General features: G+C 40.1%; 1 protein-coding gene and 1 long non-coding RNA gene across 2 annotated transcripts; one reads left to right on the plus strand and one right to left on the minus strand.

The window, feature by feature from the left end:
• Positions 1–4,440: 4,440 nt before the first annotated feature.
• LOC124029270 lies at positions 4,441–5,677 on the minus strand. The gene is made up of 2 exons (XR_006837751.1): positions 5,347–5,677; positions 4,441–4,917 (listed from the first exon to the last, which is right to left on the minus strand). It is a non-coding gene; the product is annotated as an uncharacterized LOC124029270 (long non-coding RNA).
• Positions 5,678–9,641: 3,964 nt separating this feature from the next.
• LOC124029269 (zinc finger protein with KRAB and SCAN domains 1-like) lies at positions 9,642–20,994 on the plus strand. The gene is made up of 2 exons (XM_046341038.1): positions 9,642–10,146; positions 20,711–20,994. Exons 1-2 carry the CDS (start codon positions 9,870–9,872, stop codon positions 20,992–20,994), a joined length of 561 nt encoding a protein of 186 aa, XP_046196994.1. The 5' UTR covers positions 9,642–9,869.
• Positions 20,995–21,706: the final 712 nt, after the last annotated feature.

The raw sequence follows: 21,706 nt of genomic DNA on the forward strand, positions 1-21,706 counted from the left end.
TCATTGGAGAGTTTTTGTTTTGTTCCAAGGGGATGAGCGTTCTGGAAGCTAAAATGCTTGTGCTTCTAGTTCCGACTATGCAGTAATAATCTAACCTAACACTTCCACAACTACTACCTTGTACACACAAGTGTAAAGGGATAAAGAATATGTACATAAAGATATATGAATGAGCGATGGTACAGAACTGCATAGGCAAGATGCAGTAGATGGTATCGAGTACAGTATATACATATACATATGAGATGAGTAATGTAGGGTATGTAAAAATATTAAGTGGCATTGTTAAAAGTGGCTAGTGATACATTTTTTACATCAATTGCCATTATTAAAGTGGCTGGAGTTGTGTCAGTATGTTGGCAGCAGCCACTCTATATTAGTGGTGGCTATTTAACAGTGATGGCCTTGAGATAGAAGCTGTTTTTCAGTCTCTCGGTCCCTGCTTTGATGAACCTGTACTGACCTCGCCTTCTGGATGATAGCGGGATGAACAGGCAGTGGCTCGGGTGGTTGTTGTCCTTGATGATCTTTATGGCCTTCCTGAGACATCGGGTGGTGTAGGTGTCCTGGAGGGCAGATAGGTTGCTCCCGGTGATGCGTTGTGCAGACCTCACTACCATCTGGAGAGCCTTACGGTTGTGGGCGGAGCAGTTGCCGTACCAGGCAGTGATACAGCCCGACAGGATGCTCTCGATTGTGCATCTATATAATATGACTAAATGTGTTTCTGTGTTGCAGGGGCAGTCAAGAAATGGAACGGCAAGGCCACAGAACATGACATAAGCAGAGCTGTGGGAGACCACCTCAAGCCCCTGGTAGAGCAGGGGGTGGTGTTTACCTCTCCACCACGCCTTCAGCAGACTGGAAAAGTGGGATTGATCTGTTTGATCCAGTAGTTGAATCCTTTGACATATTGTTGATTTCAAAACATTTCAGTTTCAACAAATGAACTGAGTTGGTTGAAAAGTGATACTAAACGTACATACCAGGCACTATTTTAACATAGTGGAAGATACACTGTTTTATCATACTAAGATATGTTTTGCTTTTGCACATATTTGTTCATTGGTTTTGCTAGTCTGTTGATTGCCAGTCATTGGGTTCATTTGTCTTACAATATGTTCAGATCAAATCAAGCTTTATTTATACAGCACATTTCAGACACGGATACAAACCAACGGGTTCACAGGAAAAAACAATGAAAATAAACAGAAATATTTAGTACACAAACAATAATAACTGAAAGACTAATTGATTAAAATATTATTTGGATGCAATATCCAACCCAAAAATATTAGCTTGTTTTTTTAGGAGGGGTTCTGAAAGACACTGAGGGTGTCGACTGAAAATTGACTAGTAACAACAACTGGGACCTAAAAGACACCCACCATGAGACCCACTAAACATGCCTAAGAGGAAAACAAAAGACAAACAAAAGGATGGGTCCAACAACGCAGCAGGAGAGGCAATCCGTGTGCAGGAGATCTTCACCTCCTACTTCTTCAAAGAGGGTGCTGTTCCCTGGCAACACCATAGACTACACTATGCACAACCAAAGGCTCTTTTAAGAGCCATTCACATTGCAATAAGATTATTCTTCCATTTACTTAGCTATGTTAACTGCAATTATTCCATTCCCAGTTTCTCTCCCTTTGATTTCTACTTCTCAGGTGAGGGTGCTGTTTAGGTAAGGGTGTGATGTCTGTGCAAAAAACAAAACAGGCTATTTTAAATCACCCATATTGTAAAAAATGTAGAACAATTAGACACCCTATAACCCACAACTACACACTCATGTATCGATCTGATTGTTGGATTGTGTTGTGCAGTAAGCAGGTTCAGGTGTATAACTGTGGCTCCTTCCACCTTCAAAGAATAGGCAAGAGGGCCAACCATGGAGAATAGTAAGACACTTCATTATTTCTATAAACGTATCGTTTGTCCTTGTGGGTCCGTTCATGTTTTTCAGCATAAAGTACTCTGCAGCCACTTAGTGTGGTGTGGACACCAGGTGAAGACACCTGTAAACACAGGGTCAGTTTTAACTACCTTATTTTCTCAATAACAGTCTCTCTCCTTCACTTCATCCCTCTCTCCCCTTCTCCCTAAATCCTCTAGGTTATATCAGCTGTGTCGGTGAACCCCTCCTGCATCAGAACTGGCTACATAGAGGACACAGCATGATCAGAGGTGAGAGGTCACTTGGTCAGGACAACAGGAAGTATTATTAAAGAGATGCTTTACATTGAAATACAGATAGAGATGCAGTCGTCCCAGAGTTAATGATCCCAGGTCAGTTTATATTATACAGGAAGTATTATTAAAGAGATGGTTTACATTGAAATACAGATAGAGATGCAGTAGTCCCAGAGTTAATGATCCCAGGTCAGTTTATATTATACAGGAAGTATTATTAAAGAGATGCTTTACATTGAAATACAGATAGAGATGCAGTAGTCCCAGAGTTAATGATCCCAGGTCAGTTTATATTATACAGGAAGTATTATTAAAGAGATGTTTTACATTGAAATACAGATAGAGCTGCAGTAGTCCCAGAGTTAATGATCCCAGGTCAGTTTTGCATTTCACCTCCTGATTGATGATTAACAATGTTAGATTAAAAAATAAATACACAAGGCTTAAACATGCTCACTCTCTCCATCTGTCTCTGGTCTGCAGGTATGTTTTGATGTGAGAGGATGCCAACCCCCAGTCCCATCATCGCCACCTCACCTGCTTTTAAGATAACAGTGTCTCTAGTCGGCCCAATGGTTATGTAATTGTGATGAACTGAGAGAACAGTTATGTAGCACTGTGATTCATTAATCATGTGCTGCCTTCCCTGCTCCTATGTGTTTACCTCTTTCCCTTTCTGTCTTTAACACCTCTCTCTCCTCCTCCTCTTTCCCTTTCTGGCTTTAACACCTCTCTCTCCTCCTCCTCTTTCCCTTTCTGTCTTTAACACCTCTCTCCTCCTCCTCCTCTTTCCCTTTCTGTCTTTAACACCTCTCTCTCCTCCTCCTCTTTACCTTTCTGTCTTTAACACCTCTCTCTCTCCTCCTCTTTCTTCCTCTGTTTTTATAATTCACAACAGATGTGGATTGATGGACAGATTGAACTTGTATTTATAACACTTGGATAATGAGCTTTTCAATAAAGCGTTTCACATTCTCTACTGGTTGAAATGAAGTGTAATGTGATGAAATACTCCACCTATCCTGTGTTTATCAGATCAATGCAGATGAAGGGCATTAGATGTTGAGATGAACCGGTGTTAGAGTATTTACATGATGCATAGGAAGTGTAGTGTTTAAAAAATATATATTTCTGTATATATGAATTAACTAGTTAAATCCTGTTTCTAGTCTATTAATCACAATGTGTAACCATTAATGTCCCAGGACCAAGATTGGTAAACACTGTTGAAGTGTATAATTGTAATACATACATGCAGACAAGGCGTCATTCAAAGACAGGAATTTGATCACCTCAAAGACATTCATACCTAAACTGCACATTAATTTGCCAAGATAGAGTACATGATCAGTGAATATATTAAATGTACAGGCTACAATGTGGGGATCTCATGCATGGTAATAACTACATGTATATTTTGACTTGAATCCTTGTCAAAACATGGTATTATATTCTACTACATTAATGTCATTCAGACTGTTTTGAAGTTGATACAACTGGCTATGATAGTTGAGGTTCATAGCTAGGTTCTGAACTAATAGCCATGCAGATAGATGAAATAACGTATGTTATTGTGCAGTGGATGACTGTGCAGTGGATGATTAAAATCCCTGTATGCCCATGGATGTGTAGCTAGCTATCTATTCGATCTGTGTATGGACCCAAATGTTTGGTATACATATTAGTTCAGAACCTAGCTATGAACCTCAACTATCATAGCCAGTTGTATCAACTTCAAAACAGTCTGAATGACATTAATGTAGTAGAATATAATACCATGTTTTGACAAGGATTCAAGTCAAAATATACATGTAGTTATTACCATGCATGAGATCCCCACATTGTAGCCTGTACATTTAATATATTCACTGATCATGTACTCTATCTTGGCAAATTAATGTGCAGTTTAGGTATGAATGTCTTTGAGGTGATCAAATTCCTGTCTTTGAATGACGCCTTGTCTGCATGTATGTATTACAATTATACACTTCAACAGTGTTTACCAATCTTGGTCCTGGGACATTAATGGTTACACATTGTGATTAATAGACTAGAAACAGGATTTAACTAGTTAATTCATATATACAGAAATATATATTTTTTAAACACTACACTTCCTATGCATCATGTAAATACTCTAACACCGGTTCATCTCAACATCTAATGCCCTTCATCTGCATTGATCTGATAAACACAGGATAGGTGGAGTATTTCATCACATTACACTTCATTTCAACCAGTAGAGAATGTGAAACGCTTTATTGAAAAGCTCATTATCCAAGTGTTATAAATACAAGTTCAATCTGTCCATCAATCCACATCTGTTGTGTATTATAAAAACAGAGGGAGAGAGAGGTGTTAAAGACAGAAAGGGAAAGAGGAGGAGGAGAAAGACAGTTAAAGACAGAAAGGGAAAGAGGAGGAGGAGGAGAGAGGTGTTAAAGACAGAAAGGGAAAGAGGAGGAGGAGAGAGAGGTGTTAAAGCCAGAAAGGGAAAGAGGAGGAGGAGAGAGAGGTGTTAAAGACAGAAAGGGAAAGAGGTAAACACATAGGAGCAGGGAAGGCAGCACATGATTAATGAATCACAGTGCTACATAACTGTTCTCTCAGTTCATCACAATTACATAACCATTGGGCCGACTAGAGACACTGTTATCTTAAAAGCAGGTGAGGTGGCGATGATGGGACTGGGGGTTGGCATCCTCTCACATCAAAACATACCTGCAGACCAGAGACAGATGGAGAGAGTGAGCATGTTTAAGCCTTGTGTATTTATTTTTTAATCTAACATTGTTAATTAATCATCAATCAGGAGGTGAAATGCTGTATAATATAAACTGACCTGGGATCATTAACTCTGGGACTACTGCATCTCTATCTGTATTTCAATGTAAACATCTCTTTAATAATACTTCCTGTATAATATAAACTGACCTGGGATCATTAACTCTGGGACTACTGCATCTCTATCTGTATTTCAATGTAAACCATCTCTTTAATAATACTTCCTGTATAATATAAACTGACCTGGGATCATTAATTAACTCTGGGTATAATATAAACTGACTGATCATCTCTATCTATCTGTATTTCAATGTAAAGCATCTCTTTAATAATACTTCCTGTTGTCCTGACCAAGTGACCTCTCACCTCTGATCATGCTGTGTCCTCTATGTAGCCAGTTCTGATGCAGGAGGGGTTCACCGACACAGCTGATATAACCTAGAGGATTTAGGGAGAAGGGGAGAGAGGGATGAAGTGAAGGAGAGAGACTGTTATTGAGAAAATAAGGTAGTTAAAACTGACCCTGTGTTTACAGGTGTCTTCACCTGGTGTCCACACCACACTAAGTGGCTGCAGAGTACTTTATGCTGAAAAACATGAACGGACCCACAAGGACAAACGATACGTTTATAGAAATAATGAAGTGTCTTACTATTCTCCATGGTTGGCCCTCTTGCCTATTCTTTGAAGGTGGAAGGAGCCACAGTTATAGTGGGTCTCATGGTGGGTGTCTTTTAGGTCCCAGTTGTTGTTACTAGTCAATTTTCAGTCGACACCCTCAGTGTCTTTCAGAACCCCTCCTAAAAAAACAAGCTAATATTTTTGGGTTGGATATTGCATCCAAATAATATTTTAATCAATGGCATTTCTAAGAATGCTCATTAGTCTTTCAGTTATTATTGTTTGTGTACTAAATATTTCTGTTTATTTTCATTGTTTTTTCCTGTGAACCCGTTGGTTTGTATCCGTGCCTGAAATGTGCTGTATAAATAAAGCTTGATTTGATTTGAACATATTGTAAGACAAATGAACCCAATGACTGGCAATCAACAGACTAGCAAAACCAATGAACAAATATGTCCAAAAGCAAAACATATCTTAGTATGATAAAACAGTGTATCTTCCACTATGTTAAAATAGTGCCTGTGTTTACATTACTCATCTCATATGTATATCTATATACTGTACTCTATATCATCTACTGCATCTTTATGTAATACATGTATCACTAGCCACTCTAAACTATGCCACTTTGTTTACATACCCTACATTACCAGTCTGCTAGGCGTGGTGCATCTTGCCTATGCCGTTCTGTACCATCACTCATTCATATATCTTTATGTACATATTCTTTATCCCTTTACACTTGTGTGTACAAGGTAGTAGTTGTGGAAGTGTTAGGTTAGATTATTACTGCATTGTCGGAACTAGAAGCACAAGCATTTTAGCTTCAGAACTCTCATCCCCTTGGAACAAAAAAAAAACTCTCCAATGAGTCTCCATCCGGAAAAAACGTGCAGTCAAAATAAATTGTGATCCATGGCAACGCACTGGCTAAACGCAAAACTGTTTGACTGCAGAGACAATCAGCAAACAACTCCTGCAATATCCATAGTAACTTTCCACCTTACTTCTGCCCTTTTCAGGTTCACTCAATAGTCATGTTGTTGGATCGGGCCCAGTCCCCAATGTCATGCATTTGGGACAACAACATTGAGACTGCCTGAATCTATCATGTCATATTCATCAAAGCAGGGAGGAGACTGAAAAACAGCTTCTATGTCAAATATAACTTTAAATAGCCACCAAAAATGGTCAGCTGGTTGCATAAATAATTATGATTACTAAATGTTAAATAAATAAATTGTAAATTGAAAATCAAAAAAATGTATCACTAGCCCTTTGTTAATATGTATTGGCAATACTTAATAATTTTGAGGCATGGAATAATAAAACATGTATTTTGTCAGGCTGAATGTTTAAAATATGAGGTGATTTCAGTCATGCTTCTTCAGTAGTGGAATAAAGACAATTAGCATTTGAATGTTGTCAATACATACTGTAGTGATGTCAGATTGTGAATAAAATTGATTATAGACCAGGTAGGTCTGATGTAGTTAATGGAAATGTGTGTTCAAGGTAGTAGGTGTGAAGTGTTAATGGAGATGGAGGTTGTTCTAGTGGGTCTGGGAAGGTGTGATGTACACATGTTTTTGAGCTGTCGTTTGTATGTTTTGTATTGTTTATAAAAAGATAAATAAAAATTTTTCCAATGCAAAGTCTCACAGTTGTATATTTGGAAAATTACATTAAAAATAAATTGTGAGAATGGCAAAGTCAGGTGGCTAAAGTAAAACTGTTTGACTGCCCATTCCCTGTGATGACAATCAGCAAACAACTCCTGAAATATCCAAAGTAACTTTAACCTTACTTCTCGCTCTCTTTCAGGGTTCACTCAATAGGCATGTTGTTGGATCGGGCCCAGTCCCCAATGTCATGCATTTGGGTTAGCACATTGAGAATGAATCCTGATATTCTAAAAGCAGGGCAACATTGTCAATATAATTTTACCCAAAAATGGTCAGCTGGTTGCATAAATAATTATGATTACTAAATGTTAAATAAATAAATTGTAAATATGAAAATCAAAACCAAATGTTAGCTATATGCCCTTTGTTAATAGTATTGGCAATACTTAGCTATTTAATGGTTAGGCATGGAATAATAAAACATGTATTTTGTCAGGCTGAAAATGTTTAAAACTATGAGTCTGATTTCAGAAAACATGCTGAAAAGTAGTGATGGAATAAAGACAATTAGCATTTGAATGTTGTCCAGACAATTGTGATCAACAATAAAAATTATAGACCAGCAGGAGACCATTTTGAACCAAACTAACAAAACTGAAACGTGTTTGCAGATCAAAAGATCATAGAGAATGATGGGAGAAAATTAATCTTCAAAAGTCATTGATCAATGCTGATAAAGGGACACACTGCTTAAATAATAATGAGTGGTTATTTATGATGTAAGGTGATTTGAAGATCCGTCAGTTGGCAGTCGCCTGCAGTGTCAAACAAGCACCAACCAATCAGGTGGTTGTTCGATGAAACGAAGCCTCAGCGTCATGGGGGTGTGTTCTAGTGGGTTTGGGCAGGTTTGATGGAGTTAATGGAGATAAGGTAACAGTGGGTCTGGGCAGGTGTTTGGAGTTAATGGAGATAGAGGTGTGTTCTAGTGGGTCTGGGCAGGTGTGATGTAGTTAATGGAGATGGAGGTGTGTTTAACGTTTGCAAGCTTGAGCTTTGTATCGACCTAGTGTGACCTTCCTGGTCTCTCAAGTCAGTGAGTCAACACAGGAAGGAGCAATGAATGGATAGTTAATTTATTTCCAAAGCTGCAATGATGGGACACACACAGTATGGATGAATGATCAGTAGTGACGGGATATAAATACCACTCCCACAGCAATTCTACATTCATCTGCCCTGTAATATACTAACAAAAAAACAGTTGAAATGTCTATCAAAGTCATTGTGATCGTATAGTGGATTTAACAATTCCTACTAATTCCTAATTTACTATAATAAATTAAATACATTATTTCCATGTGTCTCATATTCACTACATCAGAATAAACTGTCATCCATTTTAGTATCAAAAAATTATCAAATTAACCTGAAATATTACTCAAAGTCCCCCTCTGGTGGCGAAGAAGTATAATACACCTAAACTAACAAAACCGGGCTGATAAACTGGCTGTTTTTCATGAGTTTATAAAACATGTACTTTATACATTTGTCATAAATGACCTGCATTGATGAGACACACAGTGTGGATGAATGATCAGTAGTCGACAGGGTAAAAATAGCACTCCTAAAAGAAGATGCATTTTCCAGTTAGATACCAATTTGAAAGAGGGATCTTTAGCATAAAACCCACATGGAAAACAGAGATTTGGCAAATAACATATAAAGAGAGGCTGACTTGACACCAAACCAACAACAGTAGTTACTAAAACATAAATCGCTAATGTATGATTTAAAACGTGGATTTAATGGTGGATTTAATGATGTAATGTCAATTTTATACATTTCTATCCCAGGACCACTCAATTTTCAAATTCACCATAAATCTGCTGTGGATTACCCAGAATCCTATACCTTTATCACACGAGCGGGGCAGCGGTCTAAGGCACTGTTCTTAAATGAATTGCCTCGTTAAATAGAGGATACAAATATTTTAAACATGTAACTTCGTTACACCGTTACACTGGCAAACAAACTCAGTAGCACAGAGAAGATCATCCATATGACGTTGAGAAATACTGCATTGTGTGTAGTTTGGAAGAGTCACAAAATAAGTTAATAAATATGTAATAACGCAAAAACATTGTTTGTACTTATAGGTAACCATATCGTGATTACAATTAGCTTACTAAGTCTTTAACCACACTGTTACTAAGTCTTTAACCTGAACACTGTATTGTTACATTGGTGAGTAAAAACTGACTGTAAGCTTTTCCTACACTTTAACTTGTTATCTGAAGATAAAATAAACATTTTACTCAACTGCGTTACCCACTCCAGTCAGCAGATGGCGATCTGGGAATTTAAGGCGATGCTGCTGGTGTGACGTATAATGTAGTGGACGGAACTCTTCTTTCATCAGCAGCAACAGTTAGTCAGACACCTCGGTAGCTTGCTAGACAAAATAGACGAACCAATAAAGCTCTTTAGACGCTTTAGTGTATATTAGCCACTGTGTTTTAAACCCACTTCTATCGTCTAGTTAGTTATCAGATTTAATTTCATATTTATGGTGTAGTTATTAGTCAGCTAGCGGGCTGGATAAGTTAGCATTAGCCTAGCTAGCTAACATCTCTGACCATGCGGTCACTAAGCTACTCCCCTGCTAAAGAAGAGCAAAATGTCACAGTAAAACAAGAAGTAGAGGGTGAGGCTGTTGCCGTGAAAGAAGAAGAGGAAGACGTTTCAGTGAAAGAAGAAGAGGAAGACGCGTTCAGAGTGAAAAAGGAGGAGGATGTTACAGTAAAAGAAGAGGAAGGGAAAGAGGAGGATGCAGTTTTTGGAGTGGAGAAGGAAGGGGAGATTACTGTCACATTGAAAGATGAAGAGGTGGAGGTAGGAGATCTGATTAACACCAGTAAGTACCGCCTTAAATTTGTTGTTAATTTTGGATATTCGCAGTTGGCTGGTCAATACCTCTTCAACGGAGGGCCCTGGGAGGATGACTGATGTCTAGAATCAGACGACGTAGAGAGCAAGCTACCCCTTGTTTTCTTCGTTCCGTTTCCAAAAAGTGACTTAACATATATATTTGATAATTGCTGACCGCAGACTGGGGAGCACTGCATGTAGTGATTTTCGTGTAGTGATGTTTTACTACACACCGTGCCCCCCAATAGTGCCATGTGAGATTTGGGTTGGCTACACCAAAGATTATGGATATAATGACAAGATGTCTCTCCGCCATAACAAGGGGAGTTGATGTCCACAAAGCGGCACTGCGGGTTGTCAAGCTCCTCCTATCCTGTCTTTGGATTGGTGGATTCATCTTTTTATTGTAATCTATTGTTTATATTCTATGAGGGTTCTTGTGGTCAACCGCCTGTATTCAATGGAGAGAGATGCTAAGCTACTAGCATGAATATGCATATCGATCTGGAGACAACTCATATAGTGTTTTAATCAAAGTTGTCGGTATGTCACGTGTCCACATAACAACTTAAGCATTACGAAACTTCTGTTGGTTCAAGTAAACTTCATGTAGCAAATAAGCCATTCATTTTGTTGTTGACCAAATTCAACACTTTCCAAATTAAATTGATAATTGTTTCCACTTGGATACAACCTACTGTAGCCTACTGGCATGACCTAGAGAGATACAACCTACTGTAACCTACTGGCATGACCTAGAGAGATACAACTTACTGTAAGCCTACTGGCATGACCTAGAGAGATACAACCTACTGTAAGCCTACTGGCATGACCTAGAGAGATACAACCTACTGTAGCCTACTAAAATTACCTAGAGATACAACCTACTGTAGCCTACTGGCATGAGCCTATTTGAGAGATACAACCTACTGTAGCCTACTGGCATGACCTAGAGAGATGCAACCTAGCATGACCTAGAGAGTTACAACCTACTTGGCAGAAGATCCTACTGGCCATTTACCTAGAGAGATACAACCTAAACTGGCATGACCTAGAGAGATACAACCTACTGTAGTCTACTGGCATGACCTAGAGAGATACAACTAAAAGAGCAGCTTACTGTCATTGCATACTGGCTGTGGATGAGAGCCTTGCCCAGTTGTCAATTTTATCCCTACAGCGTGACTGAGGAGTTACTGGCTTTGACCTAGAGAGATACAACCTACTGTAGCCTACTGGCATGACCTAGAGAGATACAACCTACTGTAGACCTACTGGCATGACCTACGGGAAAAGAGAGATACAGGTGAGCTGACAGCTACTGTACACCAGGAAGCCTACTGGCATGACCTAGAGAGATACAACCTAACCTACTGGCATTGACCTAGAGAGTTACAACCTACTGTAGCCTACTGGATGACCTAGAGAGATACAACCTACTGTAGCCTACTGGCATGACCTAGAGAGATACAACCTACTATCCTACTGGCATGACCTAGAGGCATGTAACCAGCTGGCATGACCTGAGAGATGCAACCTGAGCCATGACCTGAAAGAGAAGCTTCAACCTACTGTAGCTTACTGGCATGACCTGACTTAGAGAGATACAACCTACTGTAGTTGATTGACCTACTGGCATGACCTAGAGAGATACAACCTACTGTAACCTACTGGCATGACCTAGAGACTGCTACAACCTACTGTATTTCCTACTGGCATGACCTGGAAAAGAGAGTACAACCTACTGTAACCTACTGGCATTACCTAGAGAGTTACAACCTACTGTAACCTACTGGCATTACCTAGAGAGTATTTCCTACAACCTACTGCACTGGCATTCCTAGCTATTATTGTTTTTTTCTTTGAAGTACAACCTACTGTATCCTACTGGCATGACTACTAGCATTTGTCTTTTGTGTCCTAAAGAGTTACAACCTACTGTAGCCTACTGGCATGACCTAGAGAGATGAACAACCTACAATGACCTAGAGAGATACAACCTACTGTAACCTACTGGCTGACCTAGAGAGATACAACCTACCTACTGGCATGACCTAGAGAGATACAACCTACTGGCATGACTTAGAGAGATACAACCTACTGTAAGCCTACTGGCATGACCTAGAGAGACCTACTTACTGGCATGACCTAGAGAGATACAACCTAACCTACTGGCATGACCTAGAGAGATACAACCTACTGTAGCCTACTGGCATGACCTAGAGAGATACAACCTACAACCTACTGGCATGACCTAGAGAGATACAACCTACTGTAACCTACTGGCATGACCTAGAGAGATACAACCTACTGTAGCCAACTGGCTACCTGTACAACCTACTGTAGACGAGAATTCGCCTACTGGCATGACCTAGAGAGTTACAACCTACTGTAGCCTACTGGCATGACCTAGAGAGATACAACCTACTGTACCTACTGGCATGACCTAGAGAGTTACAACCTACTGTAACCTACTGGCATGACCTAGAGAGTTACAACCTACTGGCATGACCTAGAGAGATACAACCTACTGGCATGACCTAGAGAGATACAACCTACAACCTACTGGCATGACCTAGAGATACAACCTAGACTGGCATGACCTAGAGAGATACAACCTACTGTAACCTACTGGCATGACCTAGAGAGTACTGTAACCTACTGGCATGACCCTACTGGCATGACCTAGAGAGATACAACCTACTGTAGCCTACTGGCATGACCTAGAGAGATACAACCTACTGTAGCCTACTGGCATGACCTTACAACCTAAGCCCTACTGGAGAGATACAACCTACTGTAGCCTACTGGCATGACCTAGAGATACAACCTAGATAGAGAGATACAACCAACCTACTGGCATGACCTAGAGAGATACAACCTACTGTAGCCTACTGGCATGACCTAGAGAGATACAACCTACTGGCATGACCTAGAGAGTTACAACCTACAACCTGTATCCTACTGGCATGACCTAGAGAGATAACCTACTGGCATGACCTAGAGAGATACAACCTACTGTAGCCTACTGGCATGACCTAGAGAGTTACAACCTACTGTATCCTACTGGCATGACCTAGAGAGATGTAACCTACTGGCATGGCCTAGAGAGATGCAACCTACTGTAGCCTACTGGCATGACCTAGAGAGATACAACCTACTGTATCCTACTGGCATGACCTAGAGAGATGCAACCTACTGGCATGACCTAGAGGGCTGAAGTTGTAAAATTCCTGGATTTTAAATTAATATTTTCCAGTAATAATGATAATTTGTATCTTCCAATCCACATGTGGGATCCCTCTCCTTTGTCGTCCCCTCTACACCAATAACAGACAACTACTGTGGGATCCCTTTCCTTTGTCTTCCTCCAGGATAACTAGTCTCAGAGTAATGTTAGTTCCCAGGATAACTAATGTTAGATCACAGAAAAACACAGCCATTTCCCAGCCAAAGATAGAGATAAAATGAATCACTAACCTTTGATGATCTTCGTTAGATGACATTCATAGGACATCATGTTACACAATACATGTATGTTTTGTTCGATAATGTGCATATTTATATCCACAAATCTCGGCTTACATTGGTGCCATGTTCAGAAATGGCTCCAAAATATCCAGAGACATTTTAGAGAGCCACGCCAAATAACAGAAATACTCATCATAAACTTTGATGAAAGATACATGTTTTACATAGAATTAAAGATACACTTTTTAATGCAACCACTGAGTCAGATTTTTATTAAACTTTACGTGAAAAGCACACCATGCAATAATCTGAGACGGCACTCAGATATAACAAAATTTCTCCGCCATGTTGGAGTTACATCATAAATATTCACCTTACCTTGGATGATCTTCATCAGAATGCACTCCCAGGAATCCTAGTTCCACAATAAATGCTTGATTTGTTCCATAATGTCTGTTATTTATGTCCAATTAGCTACTTTGGTTAGCACGTTTGGTAAACATTTCCAAAGTCACGAAGTGCGTTCACTAAAACCTGACGTCCAAACGTTCCGTAACAGTCCATGGAGAATAAGAGCACCTCATCCCAGCTGCCCACTACACTGAGGCTAGGAAACACTGTCACCATCGATAACTCCACGATAATTGAGAATTTCAATAAGCATTTCTCTACGGCTGGTCGCAGATCGCAGATGTTCTGAAAGAGCTGCAATAGCTGGACCCGTACAAATCAGCTGGGCTAGACAATCTGGACCCTGTCTTTCAAAAATTATTTGCCTCCATTGTGGCTACTAGTCTGTTCATCCTCTCTTTTGTATCGTCCGAGATTCCTAAAGATTGGAAAGCTGCCGCGGTCATCCCCCTCTTCAAAGGGGGTGACACTCTAGACCCAAACTGTTAGACCTATATCCATCCTGCCCTGCCTTGCTAATGTCTTCGAAAGCCAAGTTAACAAACAGATCACTAACCATTTTGAATCCCACCGTACCTTCTCCGCTGTGCAATCCGGTTTCCTAGCTGGTCACGGGTGCACCTCACTTCACGCTCAAAGTACTAAACGATATCATAACAGCCATCGATAAGACAGTACTGTGCAGCCGTCTTCATCGACCTGGCCAAGGCTCTCGACTCTGTCAATCACCGTATTCTTATCGGCAGACTCAACAGCCTTGGTTTCTCAAATGACTGACTCGCCTGGTTTCACCAACTAACAAACTTAACAAACCTCCAAACGAACTTCAATGCCATACAACACTCCTACTGTGACCTCCAACTGCTCTTAAACGCACGTAAAACTAAATGCATGCTCTTCAACCGATCGCTGCCTGCACCCGCCCGCCCGACTAGCATCACTACTCTGGACGGTTCTGACTATGTGGACAACTACAAATACCTAGGTGTCTGGTTAGACTGTAAACTCTCCTTCCAGACTCAAAGTAAGCATCTCCAACCCAAAATTAAATCTAGATTCGGCTTCCTATTTCGCAACAAAGCCTCCTTCATTCACGCTGCCAAACATACCCTCGTAAAAAGGATCGGCGATGTCATTTACAAAATAGCCTCCAACACTCAGCAAACTGGATGCAGTCTATCATAGTGCCATCTGTTTGTCACTAAACCTCCTCATACCACCCACAACTGCCACCTGTATGCTCTTGTTGGCTGGCCCTAGCTACATATTTGTCGCCAAACACATTGGCTCCAGGTCATCTATAAGTCTTTGCTAGGTAAAGCCTTAACTCAGCTCACTGGTCACCATAGCAACACCCACCCGTAGCATGCGCTCCAGCAGGTATATCTCACTGGTCATCCCCAAAGCCAACACCTCATTTTGCCGCCTTTCCTTCCAGTTCTCTGCTGCCAATGACTGGAACGAATTGCAAAAATTGCTGAAGTTCGAGACTTATATCTCCCTCACTAACTTTAAGCATCAGCTATCTGAGCAGCTTACCGATCGCTGCAGCTGTACACAGCCCATCTGTAAATAGCCCATCCAACTGCCTACCTCATCCCCATGTTTTTATTAACTTTTTTGCTCTTTTGCACACCAGTATTTCTACTTGCACATCATCATCTGCACATCTATCACTCCAGTGTTAATTTGTTAAATTGTAATTACTTCGCTACTATGGCCTATTTATTGCCTTACCTCCGTACTCCATTTGCACACACTGTATATAGATTTTTCTATTGTGTTATTGACTGTATGTTTGTTTATCCCACGTGTAACTCTGTGTTGTTTGTTGTGCACTGCTTTGCTTTATCTTGGCCAGGTTGCAGTTGTAAATCAGAACTTGTTCTCAACTGGCCTACCTGGTTAAAACAGTCTTGGTTTCTACCTGGTTATAAACTTCTTAGGGCTGAGATCCTGTTAAAGAAATGGTCGGTTATCAGTGGTGATAGGTCTCAGTTGTAAATGAGAACTTGTTCTCAACTGGACCTACCTGGTTAAAAACTTCTTAGGTCTGAGATCCCGTTAACGGGATCGATATGACAACAGCCAGTGAAAGTGCAGGGCGCCAAATTCAAAACAACAGAAATCTCATAATTAAAAATCCTCAAACATACAATTATCTTATATAATTTTAAAGGTAATCTCGTTGTTAATCCCACCACATTGTCTGATTTCAAATAGGCTTTTCAGCGAAAGCACCACAAACGATTGTTAGGTCAGCACTAATTCACAGAAAAACACAGCAATTTTTCCAGCCACAAAAAGCAGAAATAGAGAGAGAATGAATCACTAACCTTTGATGATCTTCATCAGATAACTCATAGGACTTGATGTTAGTCAATACATGTATGTTTTGTTCGATAAAGTTCATATTTATATAAAAAAAATCTCATTATACGTTGGCGCGTTATGATCAGTAGTTCCAAAAACATCCGGTGATTTTGCAGAGAGCCACAACAATTTACAGAAATACTCATTATATATGTTGATGAAAATACAAGTGTTATACATGGAAATATAGATAAACTTCTACTTAATGCAACCGCTGTGTCAGATTTCAAAAAAGCTTTACGGAAAAAGCAAACCGTGCAATAATCTGAGTACGGCGCTCAGAGACCCAACCAGCCAAAAAGATATCCGCCATATTGTGCAGTCAGAAATAACATTATAAATATTCACTTACATTTGATGATCTTCATCAGAATACACTCCCAGGAATCCCAGTTCCACAATAAATGTTTGATTTTTTTCGAAAATGTCCATAATTTATTTCCAAATAGCTACTTTTGTTAGCGCGTTTGGTAAACAAATCAAAACTCACGAAGCGCTTTCACTAGTTGCAGACGAAATGTCAAAAGTTCCATTACAGTCCGTAGAAACATGTCAAACGATGAATAGAATACATCTTAAGGATGTTTTTAACATAACTTTTTTTTCTTCAGAAAAGCAAATGAAACGAGAGCTACCTCTCATGTGAATGCACGTAACCAGCTTGTGGCTGCTGGCAGACCTCTGACTCATTCCCTCTTATTTAGCCCCCCTTCACAGTTGAAGCCTCAAACAAGTTTCTAAAGATGGTTGACAGTTTTCATGGGCACAGAAATTCTAAATAATTTCAGAGTTTGCAAAATCCAGTGATTCTGAAAGTGCAACATTTATGACAACACCCAAATGGATATGTCATTAACGCAGTTCTTCAATAATTACACATAATTCTTAATACTGTAGCTGTTTAGTGTGCATACATTCTATCATCAGCTGTCCAGGAAATCATTTTCTGAATGACAGTCCATGACAAACATCACAACATGCAACAACGCCAAAGTGCTTCTTCATTCATTACTCTGGTAAAGACAGAAGGACCACGCACCCACTGCCAGCCAACATAGCCAAATTGATGTTTATAACTGTATCTTCATTTATAGGGGCTGAGTCTGTTTGCACACAACTTTGCTCAATTTCAGAGAACTTCCTGGATTGGATTTTTTTCTCAGGTGTTTTTCCTATATTTGTTGTTGTGAAACAATGGGCCAATTTGGCAAACAGTGTAAAACCCTCATTGTCAGGCTGATTTAGAAACATTTTACTGGTTTAAGTGTTTTTAAGTCCAAATATACTAATAAACATTATATTAACTGGGACATTCAAAGGAGCATGTACAATTATAATCTAGTGTGAAACCTTAAGAAATGTGGAAATGGAGGTTACTCCCCTGAGTTTTCCCCCATTCACATTCAGAATACATTGTGAATAACTCAAATCTTTGCCCACCATTTTTGCTCCTGGCAGATATACTACATCCATAACTAGTGGTTTCCTCATTAGCAGATATACTACATCCATAACTAGTGGTTTCCTCATTAGCAGATATACTACATCCATAACTAGTGGTTTCCTCATTAGCAGATATACTACATCCATAACTAGTGGTTTCCTCATTAGCAGATATACTACATCCATAACTAGTGGTTTCCTCATTAGCAGATATACTACATCCATAACTAGTGGTTTCCTCATTACCAGTGGTTTCCTCATTAGCAGATATACTACATCCATAACTAGTGGTTTCCTCATTACCAGATATACTACATCCATAACTAGTGGTTTCCTCATTAGCAGTTATACTACATCCATAACTAGTGGTTTCCTCATTACCAGTGTCACGGTGCTGACTTTTGCCCAATACCTGCAGCAAATGCCTCTACCCCGTCTTCTGGCAGGGCAGAGTACTTTAGGATTTTAGTTACTGCAGTGTAACAAGGGCCTAGGTGTGCGGCCCTACCAACCCTTCTATTTCTTCGTAATGGCCCTTCGCGTGAGTTGGGTTTGTTCCTTCGTTCACGTTGTCACTCCCTTATTTTCCGGTCTCGAATGAGGTCTTGGATAGATATACTCCTATTTAAATATTCTGAGTGTTATGGATTCCTCCTATATTTCCTTACCTTCAAGTTTCTTTACCTCTGTATATATCAATACCTAATAACTTCTTCTATTGGGTATTATGCTCATCAGCTAGTAGTCACTTGGAAACTAGTATTGTTATATATTTTGACTCTCCTAAAAATATATTATTGTCCACACAATGACATTTTTTATATTTAATTTTACCTTTATTTTACTAGGCAAGTCAGTTAAGAACAAATTCTTATTTTCAATGACGGCCTAGGAACAGATTTGTACCTTGTCAGCTCGGGGATTCGAACTTGCAACCTTTCAGGTTACTAGAGTCCAACGCTCTAAACACAAGGCAACCCTGCCGCCCCAAATATTCTTTAGTGCAATCACTTGAACCTATAACCAGGGTCACTTTCTGTTCAGTGAGAGTGTTAAAGGCGTTTGCTCTCCAGATTGTTAATCTGGCCTAGTTGTCAAAGTTTCAAGCTTTTATTAAATCACTCTGTTTTTTGTCTTATACACATTATTACAATTCAATGGTTCTACAGTTTCCTAATACATCAATAATGCTCAATCAATCCTTAATGCTTTAAGCTATGCTAGATAATATTGCAAAACTTTAAATGCGTTAACACTTCTAACAATATTGACTAAATAGCAAAAATAGTTCAATTACCTTAAATGCTCAGCCCCTTGGTCACTTTCCTGTAATTGGTATTCTCACAGCACTAACGCTAGATTCCGAATTCCAATATCTTAATACACTTCCAACTCTGTGTATGGACTCAATATATTGTAACCGGTACTTGGCTGTGTCCTTGTATTGCTAATCACATCTGTACCTGATGTCTCACTGTGTGACTGCCGCTTTGTCTGTGATCAAGAGGTGTCAAGACCCCTGTGTTTCAGAGACTCAGTTTCGGGTTCACAAAGTTCAACCAAGTAGCTTCAGATAGTGATCCAATAAGTACTTAGGCAAAATTATCCAGTTCTCAAATATTGTTCTAGTCTAACAAAAAGCATATATCCTAATACTATTCACTTCCAACTCTGTCTATAGACTCAATATATTGTAACTGGTACTTGGCTGTTTCCTTGTATTGCTAATCACATCTGTACTTGATGTCTCACTGTTTGACTGCCGCTTTGTCTGTGATCAAGAGGTGTCAAGACCCCTGTGTTTCAAATTTGGTTCTAGTCTAACAAAAAGCGTATAGTGCAATAGTAAATGTACCTATGATGATTCTCCATATGAAGTCTGTCTCATATGTCAGTGAGGATCATGCCTCTCTTATGATCTCTGTTCTCTTTATATACCTTTTTACAGGGGGAGTTCGCAAGTTTCTGGAGCTGTGGCTAAACCACACTTTCACACTGACACTGCCCTGCTGCTTGCACTGCCGCTTAGATTGCTTGACACTGAGTGGACTGTAGGACTGCTTACTTTGGGACTTTAGATTGCTTACACTGAGTGCTTACTCGGGGACTGTAGATTGCTTACACTGAGTGCTTACACTGGGACGGTAGATTGCTTATTACGTCATCTTAGACCTGTGTCTAAATGGAAGCTTCTTATTCTAAATCTAGGTCATGCACTACTAACTCCCATTCTGCTGCTTCCGTGTTACTGTTGGCTGATTCTACTTAATGATACCAGCTGGTTGTTTCTACCACTTGAGGCGGCGTAGGTGGCATGTCAAGCGTCAACTGGGAGAAGTCTATGATAGGTATCTCCTCTGCTTCCCCCTGTTGTCCAGTTTCTGCAGGTGTGGTCCATGGTTCCATGAGGTCCCGTGAATGCCCTGTGTTGCTGTCCCCATTGCTTGATGGAGTGGGCAGATTCTTTTCATCTCTTGTCACACCAGATATACGATATCCATAACTAGTGGTTTCGTCATTAGCATGGAGGAGTTTATGCAATCAACTTGCCCTCGTGCCGCAATTTTAGAAAACACAAAGGGGCCTGTATTGTAGACCAAAAGTCTTCTACCACACTGTTTAGAGTTTCAACAACATGAATAACTTATTTCTAGTCTACAATCTTAGATGTTACTACTAATGAGAAAACAAGACAAAATATGACTTCTTGCTCATTTTAAGACAATTTTAACATTCATTACAGACATCAATTGTTGTACAACATCATGGCTATGCTGTTGGCATCAACCTTTACCCTGGATTATCGCTGTTGTGGGCCTTTAATCATCTGTCTGACTTTGTTGTTCACACAGGAGAGAGACGTGACAATCGTGGATCCTCTGGGGAGCCTCAACAACCTCATGACGCTGACGAGGCAGAGAAGAGTCTCTCCAGATCAGAACACCTCAATAAACACCCACAGAGACCCACAGGGAAGAGAACTCACTGCTGCTCTGACTGTGGGAAGAGATTCACATCATCAGGCATTAAAATTCATCAGAGAACACACACAGGAGAGAAACCTTATAGCTGTGATCAATGTGGGAAGAGATTTGCTACATCTGGCAAACATCTGAGCAGGAGAGAAAATAGCTGACTGAACACCAGAGAACACACACAGGAGAGAAATCTTATAGCTGTGATCAATGTGGGAAGAGATTTACTTCATCTGGCAGTCTGACTGTACACCAGAGAACACACACAGGAGAGAAACCTTTTAGCTGTGCTCAATGTGGGAAGAGATTTAGCTTCATCTGGCATCTAGCACCCTGACTCTACACCAGAGACCAGAGAACACACACAGGAGAGAAACCTTATAGCTGTGATCAATGTGGGAAGAGTTTTACTTCATCTGGCAGTCTGACTCTGCACAAGAGAATACACACAGGAGAGAAACCTTATAGCTGTGATCAATGTGGGAAGAGATTTGCTACATCTGGCAGCCTGCACACCAGAGAACACACACAGGAGAGAAACCTTATAGCTGTGATCAATGCGGGAAGAGTTTTACTTCATCTGGCAGTCTGACTCTACACCAGAGAACACACACAGGAGAGAAACCTTATAGCTGTGCTCAATGTGGGAAGAGTTTTACTTCATCACACAGATCTGACAGTGCACCAGAGAATACACACAGGAGAGAAACCTTATAGCTGTGATCAATGTGGGAAGAGATTTTCAAACTGACCCTAGCCCCTGACACAAACTACTGCAGCATAAATACTGGAGGCTGAGACAGGAGGGGTCAGGAGACACTGTGGCCCCATCTGATGATACCCCCGGACAGGGCCCAACAGGATCAAATCAAA

Source organism: Oncorhynchus gorbuscha, unplaced genomic scaffold, assembly GCF_021184085.1.
Source record: "Oncorhynchus gorbuscha isolate QuinsamMale2020 ecotype Even-year unplaced genomic scaffold, OgorEven_v1.0 Un_scaffold_5945, whole genome shotgun sequence".
Lineage (NCBI taxonomy): Eukaryota > Metazoa > Chordata > Actinopteri > Salmoniformes > Salmonidae > Oncorhynchus > Oncorhynchus gorbuscha.